Source organism: Telmatherina bonti, assembly GCF_933228915.1.
Source record: "Telmatherina bonti genome assembly, chromosome: 15".
Classification (NCBI taxonomy): Eukaryota; Metazoa; Chordata; class Actinopteri; order Atheriniformes; family Telmatherinidae; genus Telmatherina; species Telmatherina bonti.
In genome coordinates, this window is record NC_136613.1 from 20,126,592 (window position 1) to 20,142,699 (window position 16,108).

At 42.3% G+C, this 16,108-nt stretch overlaps 1 protein-coding gene across 1 annotated transcript; it reads right to left on the reverse strand.

Annotated features, from left to right (window-relative positions):
- Positions 1–13,855: 13,855 nt before the first annotated feature.
- Positions 13,856–15,396, reverse strand: sp5a (Sp5 transcription factor a; the record flags this gene model as incomplete). Its single annotated transcript, XM_079254357.1, has 2 exons — positions 15,283–15,396; positions 13,856–14,932 (listed from the first exon to the last, which is right to left on the reverse strand). The coding sequence occupies exons 1-2, from the start codon at positions 15,331–15,333 to the stop codon at positions 13,856–13,858; spliced, it is 1,128 nt and encodes a 375-aa protein (XP_079110483.1). The 5' UTR covers positions 15,334–15,396.
- Positions 15,397–16,108: the final 712 nt, after the last annotated feature.

Genomic DNA, 16,108 nt, shown 5'->3' on the forward strand with positions numbered 1-16,108 from the left:
CTGACAGCAATGATTTTCTCTGAATTTTTTTAACCAATATATAAATTTTTAAACAATTTGAAAAATATAATGAAATAAAACAACAACAACTCCTGGATAGTCTTGTGCTTCTGTAAGCCTGGAGCTGTCATTAATTTCTCTCAACTGCCTCATAGTGGCCCTGCAACATACTGGCAAGCTGTCCAGGGTGCACCCTGCCTTTTGGCTGAGAATTGCTGGGATATGCTCCACCCCGCCTCACCCCTGATTTAGATTAGACAGTATAGAAAATTAATGAACGACCAAATAAACATTTTAGTATATTGCTGTTCTACCTGCATATTTAGTTAACTTTTAGTTGGTTTCCTTTTTTACTTTTTGTACAGTTTTAACAAGCCATGGCATTGAAAGATAAAAATTTCAAAGTGTAGATTCCTAAATAGGGAAGTTCAGACTTCCCTCTCCCCAACCACCTTTGCCAGTTTTTCTGGGGGGATTCCAGGCCAGCTGAAAAGATGTTGCCCCTCAGCATGTCCCGGGTCATTTTCTAGGTTTTCTTTCCAGTGGGAAGAGTCCACAACACCTCACTAGAGAGGAGTCCAGGAGGCTTTCCCAACCACATGTCCCAGCCACTTTATCAGGCTCCTCAGAAAACTTTATCCCCTAGAGTCAGATATGTGTTGCAACATTTTATCCACACATGTAAACATAATTTATATCTTCATCTTCATCTTCATCTTCAGCCTCTTATCTGGGGTCGGGTCGCGGGGGCAGCAGCCTAAGCAGGGAAGCCCAGACTTCCCTTTCCCAGCCACATTTGCCAACTCTGCAGGGGGGATCCCGAGGCGTTCCCAGGCCAGCCGAGAGATATAATCCCTCCAGCGTGTCCTGGGTCTTCCCCGGGGTCTCCTCCCAGAGGGACGTGTCTGGAACACCTCACCAGGGAGGCGTCCAGGAGGCATCCTGACCAGATGCCCGAGCCACCTCAACTGGTTCCTCTCGATGCGGAGGAGCAGTGGCTCTACTCTGAGCCCCTCCCGGATGACCGAGCTCCTCACCCTATCTCTAAGGGAGAGCCTGGCCACCCTGCGGAGGAAACCCATTTCAGCCGCCTGTATACAAGATCTCATTCTTTCGGTCACGACCCACAGCTCATGACCATAGGTGAGGGTAGGAACGTAGATCGACTGGTAAATCGAGAGCTTCGCCTTCTGGCTCAACTCCTTCTTCACCACGACAGACCGGCGCAGAGTCCGCATTACTGCAGACGCCGCATTGATCCGTCTGTCGATCTCGCGCTCCATCCTTCCCTCACTCGTGAACAAGACCCCGAGATATTTAAACTCCTCCACTTGAGGCAGGACCTCACTCCCGACCCGAAGAGGGCAATCCACCCTATTCCGGCTGAGGACCATGGTCTCAGATTTGGAGGTGCTGATTCTCATCCCAGCCGCTTCACACTCGGCCATGAATCGCTCAAGTGAGAGCTGGAGATCATGACCAGATGAAGCCAACAGGACCACGTCATCTGCAAAAAGCAGGGACCCAATCCTGAGGCCACCAAGTCGGATCCCCTCAACACCTCGGCTGCGCCTAGAAATTCTGTCCATATAAGTTATGAACAGAATCGGTGATAAAGGACAGCCTTGGCGGAGTCCAACCCTCACCGGAAACGAATCCGACTTACTACCGGCAATGCGGACCAAGCTCTGACACCTGTCGTACAGGGACCGGACAGCTCGTACAAGGGGGTCCGGTACCCCATACTCCCGGAGTATACCCCACAGGAGCCCCCGGGGAACACGGTCGAATGCCTTCTCCAGGTCCACAAAGCACATGTAGACTTGTTGGGCAAACTCCCATGCCCCCTCCAGGACCCCAAAGAGGGTATAGAGCTGGTCCACTGTTCCGCGACCAGGACAAAAACCACACTGCTCCTCCTCAATCCGGGATTCGACAATCCGGTGGACCCTCCTCTCCAGGACCCCTGAATAGACCTTACCAGGGAGGCTGAGGAGTGTGATTCCCCTGTAATTGGAACACACCCTCTGGTCCCCCTTCTTAAAAAGGGGGACCACCACCCCAGTCTGCCAATCCAGCGGTACTGCCCCCGATGTCCACGCGATGCTGCAGAGGCGTGTCAGCCAGGACAGCCCCACAGCATCCAGAGCCTTAAGGAATTCCGGGCGGATCTCATCCACCCCCGGGGCCTTGCCACCAAGGAGCTTTTTGACCACCTCAGCAACTTCAGCCCCAGAGATAGGAGAGTCCACCCCTGAGTCCACCAGCTCTGCCTCCTCATCGGAAGACGTGTTGGTAGGATTGAGGAGGTCTTCGAAGTATTCCTTCCACCGACCCACTACGTCCCGAGTTGAGGTCAGCAGCTCCCCACCTCCACTGTACACAGTATTGATGGAGCACTGCTTCCCCCTCCTGAGCCGCCGGATGGTGGACCAGAATCTCCTCGAAGCCGTCCGGAAGTCTTTCTCCATGGCCTCGCCAAACTCCTCCCATGCCCGAGTTTTTGCCTCGGCAACAGCCGAAGCCGCATGCCGCTTAGCCCGCCGGTACCCATCAGCTGCCTCCAGAGTACCACAGGCCAAGAAGGCCCGATAGGACTCCTTCTTCTGCTTGACGGCATCCCTCACTGCTGGTGTCCACCAACGAGTCCTGGGATTACCGCCATGACAGGCACCAACGACCCTACGGCCACAGCTCCGGCCGGCCGCCTCAGCAATAGAGGTACGGAACACAGCCCATTTGGACTCAATGTCCCCCGCCTCACTCGGGACATGTTTGAAGCTCTGCTGAAGGTGGGAGTTGAAGCTCACTCTGACAGGGGACTCAGCCAAACGTTCCCAGCAGACTCTCACAACATGTTTGGGCCTGCCAGCTCTGACCAGCTTCCTCCCCCACCATCTGAGCCAACTCACCACCAGGTGGTGATCAGTTGACAGCTCCGCCCCCCTCTTCACCCGAGTGTCCAAGGCATGTGGCCGCAGGTCCGATGATACGACTACAAAATCGATCATCGAACTGTGGCCCAGGGAATCCTGATGCCAGGTGTACATATGGACACTCTTATGTTGGAACATGGTGTTCGTTATGGACAATCCATGATGAGCACAGAAGTCCAATAACAAAACACCATTTGGGTTCAGAGGGGGGGGACCATGCCTCCCAATCACTCCCCTCCAGGTGTCACTGTCATTGCCCACGTGAGCATTGAAGTCCCCCAGCAGAACAATGGAGTCCCCAGAAGGAGCACCCTCCAGCACATCCTCCAAGGACTCCAGAAAGGGTGGGTACTCTGAACTGCTGTTCGGCGCATAAGCACAGACAACAGTCAGGACCCGTCCCCCCACCCGGAGGCAGAGGGAAACTACCCTTTCATCCACCGGGGTAAACCCCAACGTGCAGGCACCAAGCTGGGGGCTGATGAGAATGCCCACACCTGCTCGGCGCCTTCCACCATGAGCAACTCCAGAGTGGAAGAAAGTCCAGCCCCGAGAGTACTGGTTCCAGAGCCCAAGCTATGCGTCGAGGTGAGTCCAACTATATCTAGCTGGAACCGCTCAACCTCGCGCACAAGCTCAGGCTCCTTCCCCACCAGAGAAGTGACGTTCCACGTCCCTAGAGCCAGCTTCTGCAGCCGGGGATTGGACCGCCAGGGTCCCCGCCCCTTTCTGTCACCCAGCTCACACTGCACCCGACCCCTACGGCTCCTCCCGCAGATGGTGAGCCCACGGGAGGTGGGGCCCATGTAACCCTTTCGGGCTGAGCCTGACCGGGCCCCATGGGTAAAGGCCCGGCCACCAGACGCTCGCTCTCGTACCCCACCTCCAGGCCTGGCTTGAGAGGGGGGTCCCTGTAACCCGCGTCCAGGCAAGGGAAAATTCATGCCCAGGTTGGTCGTCATCATAGAGGTCTATGAGCCGTGCTTGGTCTAATTTATATATATCAGCCATAATTTATATATATCAGTCAATGTCAGTGTAGAAAACACAATATCATGAGAGGATCCGGTCATAAAGTGTTCAATTTTACCATCAGTAACAAAATGACAAGTGCAATGTCAGAAATACATAGATAAAAATAAATAAATAAAAAACATGAAAAGAAAAAAGAATAAAGAGAAATAAATCTCACACTAAGAACTGTCACTGGCATTATGAGAACAACAGACTGCTGGGTTGCATGCTCAGTAGCACCTTCACCTCCATCCACCTCTCAATATAGATGGAGCATCAACTTAACCCTGAGGCCCTTCCAACTGCTTCACACTCTGGCAAAAGCTGGATATTACAGCCCAATGAAGCCAACAGAGTCACATCATCTGCGAAAAGCAGATCCAATACTGAGGCCACCAACCCAGATCCCCTCAACGGTTGTGTCTTGAAATTCTGACCATTAAAGTTAGCAGAATCAGTGACACAAGTCAGCTGAGTCCAAACCTTTTTGAAAACCTATCCGACTTACTACTGGTAATGCGGATCAAGATTTGCTATTGGTTGTACAGGGACTAGACAGCTCCTGGAGAACCCACACTGGAGTCCTTGCAGTACAAATCATATATTGACTGGTAGACCAAAATCTTATACTCACCTCCAAGTCCCTGAAGAGGTTGTAGACCTGATCCACTGTTCCTGAACCTGGATGAAAACCATACCGTTCCTTCTCAATCTGAGGTTTGATTATCAGAAGTACCCTCCTTTCCAGGCAAAGCACACCCTCCAGTCCCCCTGTATTGAAGCATAGAACCACAACCCCAGTCCGACAGTCCAGAGGCACTTTCCTTGATGTCCACCCAAAGCTGCAGAGTCGTGTGAAACAAGGCAGCCCTGCAGCATCCTTAAGGATCTCTGGGCAGTTCTTGTACGCATTCAGGGCCCTGCCACAGAGGAACCAGATCAGTGACCCCACTCCTGGGTCTCCCAGCTCTGCTTAGTCACCAGAAGATGTGTCGATGGGATTGAGCAGGCCTAAACATTCCTCCCTCCCACCCACAATATTCTGAGTCGAGGTCATCAGCTCCCCATCCCCACTGTACACAGTGTTGATGGTGCAAGATAGTGGACCAGAACCTCCTCTAAGCAATCCAGACGTCATTCTCAATGGCTTCTTTGAGACTCACCCCATGCCTGAGTTTGTGCATCATCGACTGCCGAAGCTCCTTTCCTTTTACCTGTCAGCTGCCTTCAGATTCCCACAGGGCAAAAAGGCCTCCCTCACTACTGGCGTCTACCAAGAAGTTTGGGGATTACCGCTCTGATAGGAATCAATGACGTTACAGAAACTATTCCAGTTGGCTGCTTTAACAGCAGAGATGCGTTACACTGCCCGCTCGGACTCAGGGTCCCCACCCTTACTCAACACATGGTTGAAGCTCTTTCTGACAAAGGGTGCCACCAGACATTTGCAACAGACCTTCACAACACATTTCGACCTGCCATGGTCTCCATCATCTGAGCCAACCCACTACCAAGTGGTCATCAGTTGACAGCTCCACCTGTCTCTTCACAAAGACATCCAAGACATGGCAGCAAATCCAAGCATGCAACTACAAAGTTTATCATCAAACTGCGGCCTAGAGTGTGTTGGTGCTACACTGCATGAGGATTTACTGAGAGAGAATACGAGACACACAACGAAGAAATCTTGCTCATCTATTGGTTAATGCAACCACAACTTCTGTTAGGCGCCATATCAACTTTCTGGGATGAGCCCAAGTGGACCCAACAGCCACAGCCCATGTAGACCCATCTAATCTACATGTGCTTTGTGGACTTGGAGAAGGTGTCCAGCCATGTCCCCCTAGGTATGATGGCGAGTGCTCAGGTTATAAAGATTTCCAGAGCTTGGTCAACATGGCGGTAAGTTAGAATTGTTTCTGGTGAGGTTTGGACTCCATCAAGGCTGCCCTTTGTCACAGATTCTGTTTATAACTTATATGGACAGAATTTATCGGCACAGTCGAAGTGTTGAGGAGATCTGGCTTGGCACCGTCAGGATTGGATATCTGCTTTTTGTGTGTGATGTGGTTTTGCTGGTATAGTTATGATTCTGGAGCGGTTTGCAGCTAAATGTGAAGCAGTTAGGAGGACAATCAGCACCTCCAAATCTGAGAACAGAACTGATTGTCAAAAGTTTAAGTAATATAATGTGTTCAGAGAGAGGCTTCTTCAAGTGGATTACAGCATTGCCCCCCTCTGGAAAACAGTACAAGTACAGTATTAGTTGTTTAAATTAAAAAAAAAAAAAAAAATATATATATATATATATATATATATATATATATATATATATATATTACTACATTGTAATTTCTCCTCAAGGGAATATCAACATACTTTCTATTTAACAGTATTTTATTTCCATCTGTTTAATTTTTATCTAATTAATTTTAGTTTAATTTCTTTTTATTAATTTAGTTTTCATTTTATCAAATTTAATGACAAAATATATATTATTCTGTCCAAACCACAAAATGATGTATTTGCAGAGTAAAAGTAAGAAAATAAATGAAATGTAAAACATGTAAATAAGGTCTTAAGTGTCAAAATTTTACATGCCCACATGAATTTCTATATCATTAGCTTATTCACAGCCCTTTATGTCTCACCCAACATATTTCACATTTCTTGCACTTTTGTATTCCACTTTTCTATTTCAGAATTACTTATTGTAATACTGAAGTCTTACGCACAAATGCCACTGTTAGAAGTTAAAGGTACAAGAGTAGTGTTGAATGTCTTTTCGTTATATCTCTTGATTTTTGTTTGTCTAATGCCTTCTCTTGGATGTTGCTTCCTGGTGCTGACTGATTGCTCATCTCACCGGTGATTGTTGGATTTGAAATTTTTTGCCTTGGATCTCTTTTCCAGTACACTTACCTGTGGACTCACCTTTTATCATCTTCCCAGAAGCCTTCACTGTTATCTCCTCCCTTCTGAGTGAATTTTTCTCACCCTCAGCATCTTCTTTAGTTCTGCGCACCTGGCAAAAATATATTCTCCTCTATTTGTTATATAGTTTTGTGTCTCTGGTTTTTTTGGGTTTTTTTTTTGTGTCTCTGTTTTTGTGTCCTGCCTTTAGTATCAAACTATGATAATTAAGGATAAGCATTAGTGCTACAAGGTATAAAATACTGGATTGCTATATAAACATTTTAATTTTCAAAGATAATGATTCCCACCGTGTTACTACATACTGTTTGACAAAAATAAAATAAAATAAAACTTACACAGATTTGCATCCATGGATTATGACACTGCTAGGTTTTATAAAAGTGGCTAAATGTACCTATAATGCACTTTTAGCAACACTGAGGTATAGCTTTATATCTATATTGTGCATATACAAAAAATGAGTAATGATATTCTTGTTTCATTTTATCAGAAAAGCAAGAAATTCTTGCCCCTTTAGAGAATATAAATCCTTTTAGGATACAATATAAGAATTATATAACTGTACCTTGTTTTTACCCAAAAATATTTCTTGTATAAGGAGATTTAAGCTCTGAGGATCAAGGGTAGGGCATAAACAAGGTTAAAACCTGACTGATAAGGACTAAAAATGTGTTTATAATGGGTGCTGCATCTTATTTCATGTATTCACAAGAGCTATGTAAATGCTTATCTGCATCTAAACATATTTATGTATTCAATGAAGACAGAGGAAGAGAGACAGAAGGGTAGCTAGTTACGAAGAAACTGACATGTTTTAATTACATTTTAATCACTGCACTGATGTATTAAACATGGAGCCCAGCATGAGATCGACTCTGTCTGACCCCTTTCACATGAATTTCCATTCAAGAGTTGCCATTTTAATCAGAAATGGCATGAAATGTCTTCTTTATCATAACACTTTTATATGTCTAGATATAAGAAGTAAAATCAGAATCCAATTTAACCATTTTTCATGGTTTAAATACCCATTAACATTTTTATGTTAGAGTCAATTAATATGGACCAAGTACAATCCTTTAATTTTCTCATAAAAATGTAAATGGCACAAAATGACTGGCTAAAATCAGAGGAATTATTTAACACTGGAAAATAAACCTTCACGTCTCCATATAATTGTAATGCAATGACACTTTGTCTTAGAAAGAACAACAGGGATTACATTTCTGCGCCGATCTGCTGCTGCTTTGCTTTGCAGATGGTAGGAGAAGCAGCATGAAGCCATTGTGATTTCATTACAGGTTTAATTGTCTTCATCTGAGTCAGCCTGTTAAGCTGGATATAGTTGAGAAAGGTCTCCTTTGAGACGTGAATATTTTCTTCCCCTTCTCACCATTAGAGATGCTTATAGCTCAACTATTGATGCACTGTGCGGCTAATGGGATCAAATATTATCTACATATCTGCTCTAGTTATACGATCCAGAGCACATCTTTCTATTTATTCAATTAAAATAAATTTAGCTGCTGGTTCAGTTCTAAGATTTGGAGTAACTGTGTGTTTCTGTTAGCACAAGCAAAGTACTTTGTACACTTTTGAAATGCACTTGCAGAAGTGCCACAGGAAAGTATATGGCTATGAGAGTGACGCATTCTGTTATACATGAGCTAAATGAGTTCTGCCTTCTAGAAAAAGATGTGTTTCCTGATCTGGCACCAGTATCAATTCAATTCAATTCAGTTGGTCTTTATTTGTATAGTGCAACTTCACAACAGCATCTCAGGGAACTTTACAGACACATCAATTCCAGCCAATTCATAATAAATAGCCTAGTTAAGGTAAACCAACAGATTGCATCTAATCTTGACTTCAATCCAATCATAAAAAGGCACAAGGGGACAGTGGAATGGAAAAAACAACCCTTTTAACAGGAAGGAAAAACCTCCAGCAGAACCCGACTCAGGGCGGGCAGCTATCTGCCTTGACTGGTAAGACAGGACAGGAAAGAGAGATCAACATACACTGCAACTTTTATCCAGGAAGACCTGCAGAAAGAGGAGAAATACGTCAATGATGCCAACCCTGTCATATTTTTCTACATGGAAGATAAGGGGCAGAGAGATGAAAAGGAAGTGCTCAGGGCATCATGGGATGTCCCTCAACAGTCGGAGCCTATGGCAGCATGACTGAGGTATGGCTGGATCACTCCTAAGATTTATCAAAAAAGAAGGTCTTAAGCTTGATCTTAAAGGTAGAGAGAGTGTCTGCCTCCTAAACCTAAACTGGATGTTTCATAAGAGAAGGGTTTGATATATCAGAGGGGAGATAATGTTGCCCTTTGACTTCCAAAACTGTTACAAATCCGCGTTAAAATAAATTGGAAGTCATAAACTGAATTTTATGATGGGATGCCTCAGTTAATCTTTGGGGGGCAAAAAATGCCTTGTTTAGCTCAAAGAAAGATCACAGTTTGAGTTGAAAAGACAACTCAGTCAAGATTCGTTGTCCTGGTAACAAGGATACACACTTTATATCAGAGACTTTGAAGACATGGGGGCATAACAAGAAAACAATGATGTTATTCAAAGAGTTTAGCTTCAGGTCAGATTCAGCATGTGCCAAAGGTCCAGAAAAACATTTTCCTCTGAAATGCAAGATCAGCTGTAAAACTCCAGGCTGAACATTTGTTTGTTTCACTGAGTGCAGCTGAGTTGTTGGGTGGGTTTCAAGTCGCCGCTTTTCTGTCAGTGTTGGGAAACAGCCACTTCAGGCCAGAATCAAAGCATAGAATAAATGACATGCAGAGCATTGAACAACAATAAATTAACTATGTATAGTGAAATGGTGTAGTGAGGAGTTGGGACTTAAAATTGTTGCTTTTGTATTTGTGAACAATAGTGGGTCTATGACTGTTCTTGATACAGTTATAATAATACAGAGCATAACTCACAGTATTCCTATTAAATTGCTTCAGGGGGTTCTTTTCAAGAAAACCCAAAGCCTTCATCAGTGCAGTATTCATTAATAAATTTATTGATTTATAAATACAATGTATAAATATGTTCAGCTATATGGTAAATAATAACTTCATTATAAAGTCATATTTGGTAACTGATTTTATAATGTAGTTTCACATCAAATATGCTGACCCACTTCACACAACAGGACTGTTTTACAATAAAAGCTCAAAAACCGTAAAATTATTATATGTTCATGGCTACAAAATCATTAAATGTCTACATTTTGAATCATGTGAAACTATGATGTGTGATTAAAAATTGTAAAATGACTGCATTTCCAAGAGTCCAAGATGTTTTATACCCTCATATTTTTCTTTGGAAATTCTTTGCATTGTTCTATTTTTTTATATAATTATCAAAAGTGTGATGCTGCTGTTGCATATTTAGAAAAAGGCCAAGTAGATTTTGGAAATGTATTGGGAAACAAGAAAAAAAAAATACTCAGACCCAAAACAAAACATTTATCTTTTTGTCTCTTTTTGCCAGTCAGTTCGTTAGGTTATGCTTTGTTAAATTAAGGTTTGGTGCAGAAATTATAATGTAAGGCTCAGAAAACTGCTTTGAGATTTAAATAAAACAGAAAAAAAAATAGTTAGGCTTAAATTATATCAAATAAAGTTGCAGATTCACATAACTTTGCCTAAATGCTGTCTAATACAACATATAAAACAACATGCAATGCCACAAATTCTGTAACTTTGGTGTAATCCTAATACATTTTGATACAGAAAAAAAGTTTCTATTGCACATTATTGTGTATGACTGATTTGGATTTTAAATTGTTTATATCTGTTTTATTGCTAACTCTTGTTTAAAAGTTCTTGTCAAAAACGCCCCTATTTGGATACATGATGAAATCACTTTATCAAGCACAGATATGCTGTTTTGGCAGCTTCTGTGTTTTGAACCCAAACTGGTTGTTGAGCTCTGTATGAGACTCATAAAATTATTATTATAGTATTACTGTATTAACTTATAGCATGAACTAAACTGAAGGTGATAAAAGTTGTGATAAATTACCAACAATGAGCTTAAAATAGTCCCACTGAAGGAAAACAGCTTCTGTCTTATGTGATATATTTAGATAATGAATCAGCTGTTCAGACTCTGCTTATAAAAGCTCAGTAAGGGGGAGGTATTGGCAGACAATCAGCTATGACCTACAAAATCATGTGTTTCTCACTATCATTAAAAAAAAGACATTAGTTGCATTTAGACTGTTGTATTCTACTATGAAATTAGGAAGTTTTTAATCTTCCATTCAGTTTTGAGAAATAAACGTAATCCACAACATACTGTGAAAAGTTTAAGCATTAAGGCCTCCAGCAGAGTCAAATAATGGGCACTCTATCTTGTACAATGAAGCCAAATCACATCCTTTGTGAGGAGCCAATCTGGTTGCATTCAACACATCAATCTATCGGAGTCATTTCATAATAGGATCATAAAATTTGGATAAGGACTTTACAGTTCAAATGGTCAAACCTTATCCTATAATGTTTTTTTCCCTCTTCATTGTTCCTATTCTGCGCAGGATATATCATGTGATATGTTAATGTTAACTCAGGATTCAAGTCACTCGAACTCACTCGAACATATGCATAAGGTACGTTATTGTGGACTAGCATGAAAAATGTGGTCCAAAAACAGCAGCTAATAAATATAACACAAGGTTTCAAACATTGTTTCTTTTTAAGGTCCTGTTTATCATTTCTGATCATACAAATTCATATCATAGATAACCAATAACATAATAAGTTATTTATGTAATTCTCTATAGGCTTTCTACTATTCTATAGTAAATATACTTGTGGCCGTAAACTGAAGCTAGATGTCAGTCTGGTTTTAGTTTATAAGTTATATTCCCAATTTAAAATTTTTGGTGAAGGATCATTGAGTTAGTGACATTTGAAACTCTGACAAAATTATTTCTTTTGGGTAATTAAGTACAAAACTGTACAGCTTAAACCAACAACAAGCTGTGTTTTCAGTCGTTTCCAAAGGTTAACTTGTGCAAACTAACTGGAACAACTGGAACTAACTGGAAAATTGATTTTTTTTTTTAACTATAGCGTTTAAGATAATATTTTAAGCTACAAAAGATCAGCCTAATAACACAAACAGTCATTCCTCAATATTTCAGAAATATTCAGATTTCTAAGAATATTTATCTTCTCGAATGAGCCACTGCAACTTACAAAAGGGGGCGCTGTTGAGGCAGAAAACCCGCAGCTCCTGTGAAAGGAATCAATTCTTCTCATACTGATTTCAATGATCCACATAAGAACAGATGACAACAGAGTGACTGCAGGCTTTACGTAATGATAGATTAAACTTTGTGGCTGAATCACTTTATTATCTTCTTTATCTAATAAATACTGAAGAGTTCATTATTTCTTCTTCATATTGGTCAGTATAAGGAACGATGAGCCTTAAAGTTAGACAATTGAGGATTTTTCTTCTTTTTTTTCCTGAGAGGGTCAAAATGTTTTAAAAAGTGGGTGAAGGAGTTCAATGTGAAATTCTTTATAAGTGACCAGAAATCAAGAGCATACTTTGAGAAAGGCTGTAGCGGATGAGTAACGAATGTGGCACCTGATGTAGGTGTTGTAATGTCAGAGGAGGTGCAGTTTAAACTCTAAAAATGAGTGGCATGTGTTCTGTGCTCGGTAATTGTCACATTTCCATTAAGCGGTAACCACTTCACATCTTATAAGAAATCCAGAAATATTTGACAAAAATTTCTCTAGTTATGGATCCCAATCTCAGCTTGGTGACAGTGTGAAGAACAACAAAGAAAGGCTGGAACAAAACAAATAAGAACACCTCCATAAGACAGTATTATTACATCAGTGTCTTTTAAGTTCACCATAATGTCAGACAAATTAACTGTAGGATTTATTGCATGTTTAACAGTGAAAAGAAAAGATGTACATTTGAAGCGCTCAAGAGGATTTTCATTTTTTTGTCGACTCTCAAATTGTTTTTTTTTTTATTATACTTGCCTGTTTCGTACATTTTTTAAGCAGTGTACAGTAATTATTTTTGAAGATATTCCAACATTTCCCTGCAACTCACCTTTCTGTTGTTTTTTTATTCAGTGCTCGGTTTGCTTTAAAAAGAGACCACAACAAAATGGGATTTCAATTAAATTTCTTTTTCCTTTCAGATCAGCCAAAATTCTAAACATTGTACTCTTTTATTACTGTAACCTGCAGGTTGAAAATACATTTTGAAGTTCTTCACTGCAAGGGATGACAATTAATATGGAAATCAGTTTATTTTCCAGTTTTATTTAACAAAATATTTTTAAATGGATAGCTGGATTTTACTATTTGTAAAACTCTTGACAACAGCAACACTTTACAAACTCGCACATCATTTTTCAAGTGGCATCTCTGTACACAGATAAAGCCTTCTGGACGCCTCATCACTCATATAACTGAGGGATATTGAATGAATTCTTCTGAGATGAGGAAAATGTTATAACTTTTATTCTCACACAGTATTTGGGTCATGTCAACAATAGCAGATCTTTTCAAGAGCATGCTTAAAAACACCCCATATGGAGCAAAAAACAGACACTTTCATTCAACAAAAGCTATTAAATATCATTTACAAGGAGAGTGAAATCTTCCACCGAAGACAATGATCCAAAACACAAGTTGAAAACTTGTCTTCCTTGATATGATATAGACAGTGAATTCAAACTTATGACCTTTAACTTCTCCATAGTCTCAAATTAAATTATGAAACTTTATATTATGTACAAAAAAAATGTGCTACACAGACCAGCAATGTTAGAAACTATTGTCAGGGTGCAAGAAAACCAATAAAAAGAAAAGAACCTAAAAGGATTATAAAAATGCAGTTCAGTGCATTTTAACTAACGGATTGACTGTATTGCACTATGTTATTTATTGTCTATTGTTTCACATGACTAACGTGTTACAACATATTCCTTACGTCCTCTCTTTTGACATGATCAAGTGTCTTGTCGTGGCACTTGGTTTTTTTATTCTGGTGAGTTTTGACATGTTTTGCCAAGTGGTCACTTCTCATAAACCTCTTGCAGCAGTCCGGACAAACAAAGCGCTTCTCCCCAGTGTGAGTCCTCAGGTGTCTCTGCAGCTCATCAGACCTGGTGAAACTCTTGCCACAGAACAGCCAGTTGCACACAAACGGCCGCTCCCCAGAGTGCCACCTCAGGTGCGCTTTGAGGTGAGAAGTTTTCCCATAAACTTTCCCGCAGCCGGGAATGTGACAAATGTGTTGCTTCTTCTTCCCGGGCTCGTCGCTGGACGTGGAGGACTGGCAGTTTGGACACCTGCACCTCCTGCATCGTCGCGCAGTCGCGAGTGGAGACTTTGTGTGCAGCAGAGCGGCGATTTGCGTCTGATATTGCGCAAAGTCCGTATGTCCCAGAACCAAACTTCTCTGCAGCTGGAAGCGGTGGGGAGCCAGTGAGGACGAGTGGCTGACATGGTTCCCCTGCTGGAGGCTCCACCACGGAATGTCCTCCCCAGGATTTGGGGACAATTGTCTCTGCTGCTGGTGGACAAGGCCGGAGGGTCCCGTGACAAAACTTGGCATCGCGGGAGGAATAGGAGCTGGTGCTGCGTAGCTGACAGCAGGGACGTAGGTAGGGGGGCAGGAGGATTGCAGAGACTGCATGGAGCAAGGTAACATCTTCACGGGAGAAAAGTCATATGGGTACGAGGGGTCCGCCGGGGGGGTGAGGGGTAATTCGTGATGGGAGCTGAAGGAGCTCTGGATGTGCGCAGACAGCTGGGGCTTGGATGATAGTCCGAAAGTGGAGTTGCTGGCCAGGCTGCTTTGAGGGTTTCCCTCGTTAGTCCATGGGTGAAATAAACGCGAAGGGGAGCCCAAGGTGGGATCGTAGGGGACCTGGAGGAAATCTGCCGGGTTGGATCCGTGATGATGCCCGATCCGGTTACAAGTGGCCGCCAGGAGAGCCAGCGGAGAGTGCTTACAGTTCTCCGGGGAAGAGTTTGGAGTTCGATCCTGGATAACAGAGACACGCGTTTTATATATCACAACCGACATTCAACACATTTTCCCAAAAAGATAGTTATCACACTAAATAAAGCAATATTATTTTAGTGTTTAAGTCATTTGAGTCGCTCCGCTTTAATCTGTTTAAAATCTATTTCAAACCTTCTCTGAATCGTGATGATGTGACATAAAAGTTGGCGTTATGTTGAGGGAAACCTCACATATCCAGACTATGACGACACACTTTTACCACTTGAATCTTTACTGAAAATGAGTGACTCGAAGCTCAAAGTTAAATTCATACTAATATAAAAGTCTATAAGTTCTTGAAGTGGGAAAAGAACAACTTGTGAACAAACCTGCAAAAAAGCTTGTAGTGTCTCATTCCGTAGAACAGCCACTGCTGCCATGGTTAGCGTCCTCCACCTCCTCGCAATGCAACTAATAAGAACAAAATAAACGCGCTAATTTAGAAGAATATGTGCATTCGCTGTAAAATGTCTTGTCGAGCAGGTCTTCACTCTCCTCGTGCCTCCGCTCTCCGATATATCCTTGGTCTATCTGAAGAGTGAGGGATCACTTCTTAGAATTTGATAAGGACTTTGGTGGGCCGCCAGCCAGTCAGAAATAAGATTTATTACTTTGAAGTTTGCCGCTGCCCAATCATCAAAGAATAGCGGCTCTTTGAGAGGGGAAAGCAAATCCTTTGAATCCACAAAGCTCCTATGGTGTGTTTGTTGGTCTGGATAAAGGAGCTGATTATTAGGGGGGTTGGGAAGGGAGGAGATAAAGGCGGGACAATTAATGAAGTAATCACTATGTGGGAAATGTATATACACAAATAATTGGATTTTCTTGATCAAAGACCCCCATGCCGCCTGGAGACCCCGGTATTGGATGCTGTAGTCATCTGATCCTCTTTTTGTAATTAAGGATTTGTAGCAGAACCCTATGTGACAATGTGACATTGTTATCTCTGGAGATCTCCAAGAGCTTGCCTGAATGTTTGATGGAGGAAGGAGACCAAATCAAGTGACTCAACACAAAGTTCTCATCTGTGAAGAATCTGCGTCTCTTTTACATTTCCAATTTGAATTTAAATTTCTTTGTTGTGTCTTGGAACTACAACTTGGTATTAAACACTTAATTATGCCCTCTGAATTATTTCTCCCTCAGTCATTCCAA